Source organism: Rhineura floridana, chromosome 11 (assembly GCF_030035675.1).
Source record: "Rhineura floridana isolate rRhiFlo1 chromosome 11, rRhiFlo1.hap2, whole genome shotgun sequence".
NCBI classification, from domain to species: Eukaryota; Metazoa; Chordata; class Lepidosauria; order Squamata; family Rhineuridae; genus Rhineura; species Rhineura floridana.
In genome coordinates, this window is record NC_084490.1 from 11,932,980 (window position 1) to 11,945,685 (window position 12,706).

The window sequence follows — 12,706 nt, forward strand, 5'->3', positions numbered from 1 at the left end:
CTTTCGGGTGAGAGTCAAGTGGGTTGTACCTGGATAAGAAATGTGTACTGGAAGAAAAGAGAGAAGGAGTGGTGGGGAAAGAGGAGGAAATAAGGACTCAATTATCTTTGGCATCAAATCAATATTGGGGGAGGGATGTACTGTAAAAGGGTAAATTGACCACAAGAGCATAAACAGAGCCGGCTGGATCAGGCTGGTGGCCTATCTAGTCCAGCATCTGTTCTCCCAGTAGCCAACCAGATGCCCACAGGAAGCTCAAAAGCAGAACCTCTGCACACCACCACTCCTCTCTCCTGCAGTTTCCGCCAATTGCAATTCAGAAGCATACAGCCTCTGACAGTGGGTTAGTAGCCGTTGATAACCATATCCTGTGTGAATCTGCCGACTCTTCTTTTAAAGCCATCCAAGTTGGAGGCCATCTTGTGGGAGTGAATTCCATAGTTTAACTATGCACTGTGTGAAGCAGTGCTTTCTTTTGTCTGTCATGAATCTTCCATCCAGCTAATCTCATGCATCTATCTTCTCATCCAATCACTCACTCATCACTGACTGGCAAACAGGCAGAGGAGGGAGGGAGATAAAAGGAAAACATGAAAGGGATAGCTTGAATTTGCTTGCAAATGTGGATTCTCATAATCCGAATGATCTTCAGCCTTTATTTATTTATTTATTTATTTATTTATTTATTTTATGGTATTTATATACCGCCCCATAGCCGAAGCTCTCTGGGCTGTTTACAGTAACTAAGCCTTCCTATTGATGCACGCCTCTGGGTTTTAGTAAAGCTTTTCTTGTCACTCCAAGTCAGGAGAAATTTCACTTGTTGGGTTCCTGCATATCTCGAGAAGCTCTTCAAAGCACAAGGGCACTTATGCATAAAAAAGGTGGTGAGCCTAAACTTCACATATAAACATAGACGAGAGTTGGGGAAAGGCTCAAAATGAAGATGGAGGAAAACACAGAGCACCTTAGATGCATTTACAGTTCAGCAGTGAAATTGCCCAGAGAACTTACAGAAGAATCTCTCGCTGAAAAATCTCTTGCTTAGAAAGTGGCTGAATGGGCATCTTTTGAGGATGGATTGGAGAAAAGGACAACCTAGTTGGATGAATGGAATTGATTGGCAATACATTTATGATGGACACAAAAAAGCATTTTGTCACACAACTTCTCCATGTGCTTCTTATATGCCTCTTTAATTAACGTCTGGAATACACTACCATAGCCTCGTTATTAGTTAATTATTTAATTAACTTTGCATCATAGATTTTATAGATTCCACAGCGGTGAGATGTGACTGCTACTCATTTAGATGGCTTTAAGAAAAAAAGGGATGGGCAAGTTTATGGACAATGGATCAAGGATATCACAGCCAAATGGGACCTCCGTGTTCAAAAGCTGTATACCTCTGCATACCAGATCCTGGGTACAAACCGTCAGGGAAGACCAGCAGCTTCATGCACTATCCGTACTCTTCTCGGAGCTTTCTGGCAGGTTACCCTTAGTGGCAGCAGCTGTGGGAGGCTTAGAACAAATCCTCCATCACAAATAAATTCTGTATGTTGCTCCCCATAAAATATCACTGGAGTGTGTTATGACACAATGGGGGACATCAATGATTCCATAAGTAACAAATCATAAACATGAGAATCGCCTTGCAGAACCCAACCAAAGGTCTATCTACCTCAGCTTTCTTTCTTCAGGTGCCTCTGGGAAGATATCGAATCAGGTGTGAAGATTCTGATAGCCTCTGGAGTCAGTGTAAATATTTCCAGTGTAAATAATGGCCTGACTCAGTATAAAGGCAGCTACCTATGTTCCTATAAATACATTCCTATGACCTGGTATAGCACAACTTCCTATGTTCCTTGCTCCATCAAGGACCTAGACTGAATAGCTGCCTACTCCATCAAATTCTCACCTTTTCTTGTAGGGGTGTTCATGGTGTTCGACCCTAGAGTTATACGTTACACTTTCAAGCAAACCACCAATATAAGGGAAAGTAAGATGGCTGTGGTGGCATTGTGGATTGGTGGCCCAGTGATGGCGAGCCAAGTTTTGCCTGTTCATTGTTTGCCTTTCATTAAGTTGCTAAAGTCTCGGGTTCTCTGACATGAAAACAACAAATTCTCTGTAAGTTGCTCTGACTTACAGAGCTTCCTTTGTGGAGGGGGAAAGTGGGTCTAAGTGGTAACCCTAACATTAAAGACCTGATTCAAGATGTTCAAAGTCAGGGGTAAGGAATGTAATGCCTTCCAGATATTCCTGGACTTCAGCTCCTATCACCCCCAATCAGCACAAGCAGTAGTCAGGGATGATGCGAATTGAAAGTCCAACATCTAGAGAGCACCGCTTTGGCTGCCCATGGACTTCAACGAAGTATTTATTTAGGCAACAAAAATATTTGTCTCTCTGTGTGTGTCACACAGGAAACAAAGGCCCATCTAGCTCAGTATTGTCTACACTGACTGCCAGCAGCCCTCCAGGATTTCAGACAGGGAGTCTTTCCCTGCCCTACCTGGAGATGCCAGGGATTGAACCTGTGACAACATTCTTCATCTCAGATCCCTCTCATACAAATGTCTATTGCCACACCTTTACTGACACCTTACTAACACTTTAAACACACAATACACACTACTTAGCCACACATTGTGTTTTTTCCCCTCTGACCTTCTTCAGGAAAAGGTCCCATTACTGAAGGAAGGGTGATCAAAGAAAATTTAACAAGTGACATCAGAGATTCAAGTCTGCAGAGCACTATGGAAATCAGAGAGGTAGTTCTTGAAGCCTGTAGCAAGCATACTCTCTGTAGCAAAAAGGCATTACATTAAAACAGGGCATCCTGTGAGCCTTTTGTGTGTGTGTGTGTGTGGAATTTAATCTCAGAACTAGATTTACGGTGGATTAGCAAAAGCCTGCACTCACACCTACCAGCTACAATGAGTTGAGAAGGGGCAGAAACGTCCTTCCACCACCAAAGCTCTGTCTGACAGAACATCTTCACAATGACATATAACTCGATCCACAAAACACCAGCCACTTAATGGGCTCAGACGTTCTGGGTCAGGAGGGTCCCAAGAGAGCGTGAGCAACATCCAGATGTCATGTAGGTTGCAAGGGGAATTATTAAAAGCACAACTTGGGTTTTCCTCTGGGGGCCACAGGAGGCAAACCTTTGAGGAGGTCTCCAGGCTACTAGAAGTTACAATGGGAGATGAAAAAGGCAACAGGCTGGTAACCAGAATGATTAAAGCGCGTCTACACTGGCGTGTTCTTTTTGGAATTCCCTGTCTGATCTATTTGCAAAGTTTGACGTTATAACCTGAACATCAACATTATGTTATATGTAAAGGTAAAGGTAAAGGTGTCCCAGCACTTGTAGTGCAAGTCATTTCTGACTCTTAGGGCGACGCCTTGCGAAGTTTACAAGGCAGACCGTATATATGGGGTGGGATGGCCAGTTCCTTCCCTGGCCTTTCTTTACCCCCCAGCTTATTATATGTAGGGGTGGGTAAATTTGTCCATTTTGGTTTCTCTCTTCACTTCTCATTTTTTCTAGCCTTAAGCTCACCACATTTCCTCATCAGTTTACAACCCCTCCCCCACCAAAAAAGTCCTCACAATAAAGTGCTAGCATTTTAGTGGACATTTCTCCAAATATGCACATTTTTGTATGCAATTTTGCTTAATGTACACATTTTTACTAATAATTTCCCTGAATATAATGCATTTTCCTATGTTGTTTTCACCAATATGTGCATTTTTATACATAGTTCCCCCTAAAATGCACATGTTTAGCTTGGGAAACTGCCTGGCAAAATTCTGAAAAGCGAGTTTTACAAGATAGTGTGTTATGGTTAACATTTTGTTCCTGCAATTGCAAATTTAGTAGGTGTCTTCCTAAAATGTGAATTGAATTTCTCCTCCATACCTAGGTATGAAAACACTACAGAACAAGATAAGGCTACCATTTGCCATAAGGGGTAGCTCTGGAGCAAGAGGCGTGGAAACTAATGCATACTGGCTCAACCCTTGGACAAATGGAAGCAACCTTCTTCAGGCTGCAAATTTAAAGGGAGCCTTAAAGAGCAACAAATGAATTATTTGCTTATTATGGCAAGGGGCACCATTTATATTTTTGCTCTCAGTCACCAAAATGTAATGAGCTGTCTCTGGCTCTCCCTTTGGACTACAGGAGAGTCCTCAGTTCTTAAGTTAAGGCTGAGGACTTCAAGCCACTTACCTGGGAACAAGCCCCATTGAACACAATGGGACTTACTCCTGAGTAGACATGTACAGGATTGCACATATATTTTAGCAGGACCTGTTTGGTTTAGGATTAGATGGTGTGTGTGTGTTGTTGTTGTTGTTGTGTGTGTGTGTGTTGTTTGTTTGGGAATGGTTGGTTGTTTGGTCATCTATTTATTAATCATATTTATGTGCTACCTAATAACCAAGTTCTCTGGGCAGCTTACAATAATAATAACAACAAACTAATAAGAACAAAAACATAACACATATATGGTGTAGTGGTTAGTGTGTTGGACTATGACCTGGGAGACCAGGGTTTGAATCCCCACATAGCCATGATGGAGAATTTTTCTATTTCTCCTGTGGGATCTTTGCTGGGGGTCCTTTAAGTAATTTAAAGACATGGGCTTAAAGCAAAAAGGTAGGCCTTTATTTCTTACAAGCATATGGAGGGTCAGTTCTCCAGAAAATCTGGAGAGGACTGCAAAGAGGTACAGTCTGCACAGATCCTTTATACCTTATTGAATACACATGTGACATTAGTTTACCAATCTCCTAAGTTCTTTGTAACAGTTCTTCCCTCTTGAAATATTTCCAACAAACCAGATAGCTTTATTTTAATGAATTCATGTATATTCATAGTTTTACAGATACCTCCCATCTCTTTGTCCTTGTTGTCTTCCCAGATTGATGTCAATCTGTCCCCTTGACTGATATTATCCCGTTCTACTGTCATACGTCGTTACTGATGATTTTGTACTATTTTGAAACCAATATGTACCATACATTCCATTCTGTCATGTCTTCCGATCAGCCAAGCTGGCCAGGGACATCCCTTAGGACATTACAACCTGTTCTTTTAAGTGATACCATGAGGCAAGGCCAAGTTCGGTTCACTTAAAGTCACTGGAAGTTCTCTGTGAAATTCTGCTTGTAACTACCTTGCTATAGAGAAAGATTAGTTTTAAATCACCATACTACAGCTGAAAGTCACACAATATAAAGAGTGATTAGGGAACACAGTAAAGGAAAAAGGGTAATTCTGAGCTAGCCACTCTCCATCAAACACAGAGGGATGAAGGAGGTAGCCCACCTCAGAATTCCTCTCATCTCGAAAACACACTTATTACATTTATGAAATAAGATTATAAACATCATGCTATTATAAAAAATCAGTATCAAGTTCAAACTTTATCATCATCATCCTTTATTACGGTCACAAGACCAGTCATAGCAAAATATATTTAAACTAACAAAATACAATATAAGTAGGTATGCATGTATCATTTATCAACAGTAAATATTATCAAAGTTAAAATGAAAATGGATGATCTTATAAAAAGTGAGTTTCTTCAAACAAACTTATTGTTCTTTATAATACCACAAACACATAAAATTATAATGCATTTAAAATCTTGTAAGATTTAATACTACACAGATTTGTTTTGAATATCTTTTCTTTGGTTTATTACAGCTAAGGAATACTTGGCCACCGCCAAAGTCCGCTCAGGAGAGTGATCATCTAATAGGTAATTAAGCCAAAGTGCTTCTGATCTAAGCGATTTGGAGTCTATGAGAGGAAGAATTATGTGTGATCTTTGGAAGTGATAAAATGGGCAACGTAATAAAACGTGTGCATTCGTCTCAATTTCTCTGGATCCACATGGGCAGAGACGCTCCTGGTAGGGTGTATTGTTATATCTTCCATCTAACAACGATGAGGGTAGGACATTAAATCACATTCTGGTAAACACGTTCCGATATTTCGGAATTGTGAGGTCCGATATATACGGCATCGGTTTTAAAAAGCTTAAGTTACATCTTTGTTTTTTAATTAGCATTAACTGTTGTTGAACATCAATATCATTTAGGCGCTGTCTAATATTAGATCGAGCGGCTACTAGACCTAATTCGTTAATTGCTTGAATAGAAAAGCCAAGTTTTTGTACTCTGTTTAATATGTCATTTGCCCAGATCGATTTACAATTGTCCTTTAGGATAAGGGGAGCTAAACCTATCGGTTCAAACATTAGTTTTAGCCACATATTGATTCTGGACCACCACACTCTAGATGCGATGGTTTGCACACCCAATTCAAGCCTTAATACACAGTTGGGAACACATTTTGGGACCGCCATAATTGTTCTTCAGAAATTATTCTGGACTGTTTCTAGGTCAGATAAATTGTCATTGGAATCCACTTGGGACCCAAAAGTAAGCTGCGGGATAATTTTTGCATTGAAAATTTTCAATGCTGGTATGATGGATTGTCCTCCTTTGGTATAGAAGAAGGTTGTTAATGCTTTCGTTGTTTTCTTTGCATTAGTCATCACAAGTTTATTATGAAGCTGGAAACTTCCTGATGATTGAAAGGTTATTCCTAGATATTTAAAGGAATTAACCTGTTCAATAGCGTTACCATTAATTACCCAACGGTGCATAGATCTTTTTTTTGTAAAAGCCATTATTTTGGTCTTTTGATAGTTTATATTTAACATCTCCAATAAGCAGTATGCAGATAGTTGTGACATTAGCCATTTTAAACCTATTGGGGTCTTTGAAATTAGAACCATATCATCTGCATAAAGAAGGATGTTTCTCGGGGTCTCTGCTAAGATTGGTGAGTGTGAGGATATGGAATCTAATTTATATACCACATCATTAATGTAGAGGTTGAACAATAGGGGTGCCAAAAGGCAGCCCTGTTTAAGACCTTTGAATGTTGGAATTGGGTTTGTAAGGTAGCCCTTGTTATTAGTTCTTACTTGGAGGGAGGTGTTATGATGGAGTTCTTGAATCAATATAAGCAATCTCTTGTCTATCTTTAAATTATTTAGTTTTACCCATAGTCTAGCTCTATCCACTGAATCAAAAGCATTCTTTAAATCAATGAATGCAGTGTATAATGCTCCTTCCGGCCTATTCACATATTTTTGTATTAAGTGGTGTAGAATCAAAGCTTGATCTAATACTGATCGGTTAGGATGGAAGCCTGCCTGTTCGGGGGCTAATATATCATTTTGGTCCATCCATGTAGTCAACTTAGAGTAAAGGTGGGCTGTATATAATTTGCTTATAATATTAAGCAGGCTTATTGGCCTGTAATTGGCCGGATTAGATTGTGGGCCTTTCTCATAGATTGGGATAACTATTGCAGCACCCCACTCCGACGGTATCTTCATTGAAAACAAACTTTATCTTGTCTTCCACTTTGATTCTGTCAGAAACCTCATTCCCAAGATCACATAGAAAAAAGTATATTAATCAAGAGATTGTACACATTTGCTTAAACAATAACAAATTAATGATCTGCGGTCATGCATTAACCTGAGCATGTAGAAAGTACCGAATGCACAAGGAAGGAGGGGGTATGAGTGGATGACACATATGCAATTGGCAAGCATCCAAAGGGCGATGGCTCTATGCAGTTTAATGGCAAAGAAATGGGAAGTGCTGTCGATGGGAGGGGGGAGCGAAGAGAGTGTTAAGAAAACTATATAACCTGCATGAATGTAACCAGGCGTCAGACTTGAGCCTTCAGGCGTGAGCCGAGGGTTGGGTCTCCTTTTGCAAAAGCTGATGGTAATCAATAAAAGGTGATTTGGATCAAGCTGGTCTCCCATTTGGTGAATTATTGGGTTCTTCCACCAGATGATAAACAACCCCTTGTGTTACAATAGGGTCGCCATAAGTCGGAATCGACTTGAAGGCAGTCGATTTCCATTTTTTCAGTGCTATTATTTATTTATTACATTTTTACCCCACCTTTCTTTCATCATAGGCCACATGCATGTGGTTCCCAGGTGGTCTCCCATTCAGGCATTGACCAGACCCAGACCTGCTTAGCTTTAGCAAGGTGGTAGTCTCATGTGCCTTCACACCATAGCCTGGGACCATAGCCTTATAGTAGTAGTAATAGTAGTATTGCCCATCCAGCATTACCACTAATAGATGAAGATGATTTTGACATTGTTGTCCTATTCAGAGTAGATCCATTGAAATTCTCCAAATAGTCAGCACTGTTTTCTGTGTGGAGACTGCAGTTCCCCCAACCAACCACCCATCCATCAACCAAATGCTCTGGAATCTCACTAGACCCAGGACATTAGGGATGATGCAAAATCCTAGCCAGGCTGTTTGCTACCCTTTGCAGGGAAACTGGTGGAGAATTTCTCTCTTATCTCTCCCTTTGGAAATTCTGTGGAATGTTGGCCCCTATTTATCTTCCCACAAATAGAGAATTTTGAGAAATCATTTGCACCCAGCTCTTTTCTGAATGATGAAGAAACCATACACAGTATCAATGGAAGTGAGTTTGCATTTTCTGGCATCAGAGAGTTAACTTCTGCTTCCTTCTCTTGAGCTTTCCTAAGGCAGTTTTGAAATCTTTGTTCCTCAGAGTATAAATGAAAGGGTTCAGAATGGGGGTGATAACAGTGTACAGAACAGAGACAGCTTTGTCTGCAGGGAAACTGTGAAAAGGACGTACATAAATGTAGACACAAGGCCCAAAAATCAGGGTCACCACAGTGATGTGGGATGCACATGTGGAGACAGCCTTGCTCTGTCCTGGTGCAGACCCTGCTCTGAGCTTGGCCAGAAGGATGGAGTATGACACAAGCAACAGGACAAAACACATCAAGGTCACCAGGCCACTGTTGGAAACCATGAGTAGCTCCACCACAAAGGTATTAGTGCAAGCCAGTTTTACCACTTGTGGCACATCACAATAGAAATTATCCAGCTTGTTGGGGCCACAAAAAGGCAGCTGGGTGATGATAATCACTTGGATGATGGAGTGAACAAAGCCACCAGCCCAGGACGCCCACACCAGCCCACTGCACACGGTCCCATTCATGATGGCCATGTAGCGCAAGGGGTGGAAGATGGCAACGTAGCGGTCATAGGCCATGATGACAAGAAGGAAGATCTTGATGCCACCAATGAAGTGGAAGAAGAAGATCTGGGAAATGCAGCCCGCATAAGTTATAGTGTTAGCCCTTGATAGAAAGCCAACCAACATTTTGGGAGCAGTTACGGAGGAGTAGCAGAAATCCAGGAAGGAGAGGTTCCCCAGGAGGAAGTACATAGGGGTATGGAGGATAGGCACAAAAGCCACTAGGCCCACAATTAAGAGGTTGCCTAGCATGGTTGCACCATAGACAGCCAAGAAGACAGCAAACAGGAGGAGCCTCAGTTCTGGATTGGTGGCCAGCCCCAGAAATATAAACTCTCTTACACAGGTGTTGTTCTCTCCTTCCATTAAGTGAGTTAAAGGCTCACTGGTGGACACTGAAAGAACAGATGTAAATAAAAGTTAATTCAAGAAAAATGCACTCTCTTTTCCCTGCCTGTGATGCTGTGGACAAAGTTTTATTACATTTTCATTATAAGAACACTGGAATCTGCTTTACGCCAAGTCAGACTGTTGGTCCACCTTGCTCAATATTGTCTACACTGACTGGCAGCAGCTCTCCTTTCAGGCAGGGGGCATGCCCAGTCTTACTGTGTGATGCCAGGGATTGAACCTGGGACTTTCTGCATCCAAAGCAGATGCTCCTACCACTGAGTTATAGCTATTATAAGTTGACAGAATTGATTGGGAGAGGAGTCAGGAAATCAATATCACTTGTTTGTAGGTGGCTTGTGGGGTATCTGGTTGCTTGTCCATAGTTTAATTCTTAACACATTGGACCGGCAACAGCATGTTGCAGTGGGGAAAGCTGGGATTCAGATTTCCAGCAACTCCATTCCATCCCCCTCCCCCATTTTCTTTCCCCATTCCTTATGTTCAGTTCTCACTGGGCTATTTTGGGGGTTCTCCTCCCTCGGAATGTTTTTCTAAATTCCTTTTGCCCTGAAAAATTTGAGTTTACCCTGAGCTTGCTGATACTTCCCTCTTATGTGTGAGTAATGCCATTACCCAGAGCCTGAACATCAAGGGAAGGGCTGTGGGTTAGTGGTAGAGGATCCGCTTTGCATGCAGAAGGTCCCAGATTCAATCCCCAGTGGCATCTCCAGGTAGGGCTAGGAGAGATCTCCTGCCTGAAAGTTTGGAGAGACAATGCCAGTCAGGGTAGACAATACTGAGCTAGGCAGAGCGACAGTCTGATGCATGAGAAGGCAACTCCCTATGTTCCTACTGGAGGGAATGATGAGTTTGAGAGAAGCAATTTTTTTAAAATAAATTTGCTTGTGGAGAGAAGGAAGGAAGGAAGGAACCATGAGGGAGAAATCATATTTATTTATTTTATTTATTTAATTTAATTTAATTTCTATACCGCCCAAAGCCAAAAGGCTCTCTGGGCGGTGTACATAAGAGTAAAACAGCAACATAAAATACAAAAACATAGAAATAAATAGCAAACTCAACAGAACAAATAATTAAATAGCATTAAAATACAATAAAATACAATTAAAGTGTAGTTAAAACAAGCAAAGACTCACATACATACACACACCATATCTTTCTGTACTCAGTTATTCACTGTGGCTGCTCACTTTTAAAAAAAAATAATAATTAAAATTGCAATTTCATGAAGAAAAGAAAAGAAAAAAAGGAAAAAAGAAAAGAATAAGTAAAGAAAGAAGAAAAACCCTATCAGCTCACATTAACAGAACATTTAAACACAGATACATCCGTTTTAATTTACACATATAGATAAATATATGCCATCCAAATACGTATCCAGATGAAGTTGATATTTATAGAAAGTATGCTCAAATGTAGGAAGGGCATTTAGGTCATCAAACCATTGCATGATAGTTGGCAGGTATTCGTCCTTCCATGCTTGAAGTATAAGTCTCTTAATGACTATTAGGGCATGTGAAATCCATTCCTGTTGCCCTGCCATTAATCTCCATATAACAGGAATATAATTTAAAAGTACATAGGCATCCACAAAATTCAAGGATTTCACCAATATGAAGTTAATACAGGCAACAACTTCAGCCCAAAAAGAAAATACCACTGGACATGCCCACATCATATGCCTCAATGACGTATTTCCAGCATTGCACCTCCAGCATCTATTTGACCATGGCTACTCACTTAAAGTGATCTGGAATTAGGAGAGAGCAGGAAAGTGGCCAAGTTTGCTGTTGACATCAAATTGTTCAGGGTGGTAAACAACAACAACAACAACAGGACTCTGAGTAGCTTCCAAAGGACCTCTCCAAACTGGGTGAATGGGCACTAATATCACACATGCACCCCAATATAAGCAAGTGTGATGTATATTGGGGCAACTCTCCCCAACTTCACCTAGGGGACACGGGCACCCTCCCCATCTGTGTTTCCCAGCAACAGTGATTCAGGAAAAACTTTCCAGACCAAGATTGTGCTCCAAAAGACAGAGGTTTATTGATCAACAACAAAAGATACCAGTATGCATAATGGGAGAGGGAGTTCTTTCGAACCTCACACTCTGTCAATCAACAGGAAAACATTGCTTTTATAGTGATTTATGCATCATACATACATTGTACCTTATGACCCCTTTGGGCCAATCCCTACTCAAGTATCCTCCCCTGAGGGCAGGTACCTTGTCCCAGTATCTCAAACTGTTTATGTCCATTTAGAGAAAGAGGAAGAGCCCTTTGCCCATGTTTTGACATCTCACAAGGTACAAAACAAGACACCCAAAAACATCTGAAGAAGAGTTATAGTTCTAAACTTTACTCAATACATTTTCAGCATATGTGGTTTCTCCTAAGAAACATTTTTACAACAGTTCCTCTTTTTCTTTAACATTGAGTTGCCTTGATTGTGGCTCCGGAAACTTGCTAACCACAAGCCACAATCTCTTCTGACAAAGTGTTAGGAGAACATCCAAACAAAATACTTCCCTATTATATTGAACCCTGCAAACAAGATATTTTAGCCATAATAAATTAAACAGAGTAAATATTTTTGGCCTGAAGGAATAAAATCGAAATTCCTTCCACACATGAATGGGGTTTGAAGAGGAGGTGACTGAGGAAAGAGATTGTGGAGTTATGGTGGATAGCTCAATAATAATGTTGGTCCAGTGTGTGACAGATGTGGGGGAAAATGACTTCCATATAAGGCAGCCTTTCCCAACTAGTGGGCCACCAGATGTTGTTGGACCACTACTTCCATCTTTCCTGACCACTGGTAATGCTGGCTGAGGCTGATGGGAGTTGTGGTCCAACAACATCTGGTGGCCCACTAGTTGGGAAAGGCTGATATAAGGAAAGGAACAGAAAATAAAACTGCCAATATCATAATGCCTTTATGCAAATCTATGGTGCAAACATGTTTGGGATAGTGAATTCCAGCAGTTCTCAAACTTTCCTCCCTACAGACCACTGGAAAATTCTACAAATCAAAGCACATGCATAACTCATATTTTTTATAGCTGCAATCTTTCAACTGACAATTTTTTAGAGGAAAATTAGTAGACTCCACCAGTGTCTTAATGGATTGCAT

The 12,706-nt window shown here is 40.8% G+C and overlaps 1 protein-coding gene across 3 annotated transcripts; it reads right to left on the reverse strand.

Moving 5' to 3' along the window:
- Positions 1 to 6,084: 6,084 nt before the first annotated feature.
- Positions 6,085 to 12,706, reverse strand: LOC133365890 (olfactory receptor 4D5-like). Of its 3 annotated transcripts, none has more exons than XM_061588312.1 (2): positions 8,604 to 9,517; positions 6,085 to 6,100 (listed from the first exon to the last, which is right to left on the reverse strand). In XM_061588312.1, exons 1-2 carry the CDS (start codon positions 9,515 to 9,517, stop codon positions 6,085 to 6,087), a joined length of 930 nt encoding a protein of 309 aa, XP_061444296.1. The 3 variants fall into 3 exon arrangements, with proteins under 3 accessions (XP_061444296.1, XP_061444294.1, XP_061444295.1); XM_061588310.1 differs by lacking the exon at positions 6,085 to 6,100 and adding an exon at positions 12,686 to 12,706 and having other exon boundaries at positions 8,585 to 9,505; XM_061588311.1 differs by lacking the exon at positions 6,085 to 6,100 and having other exon boundaries at positions 8,585 to 9,517.

Excerpts from the sequence above, each read along its gene's own strand:
- LOC133365890 (XM_061588310.1), bottom strand. The coding sequence starts at position 12,706 with ATGCAATCCATTAAGACACTG. Across the intron at positions 9,506-12,685 it reads TGCAATCCATTAAGACACTG|AACAACACCTGTGTAAGAGA; the intron begins GTGGAGTCTACT and ends ATGGAAGGAGAG.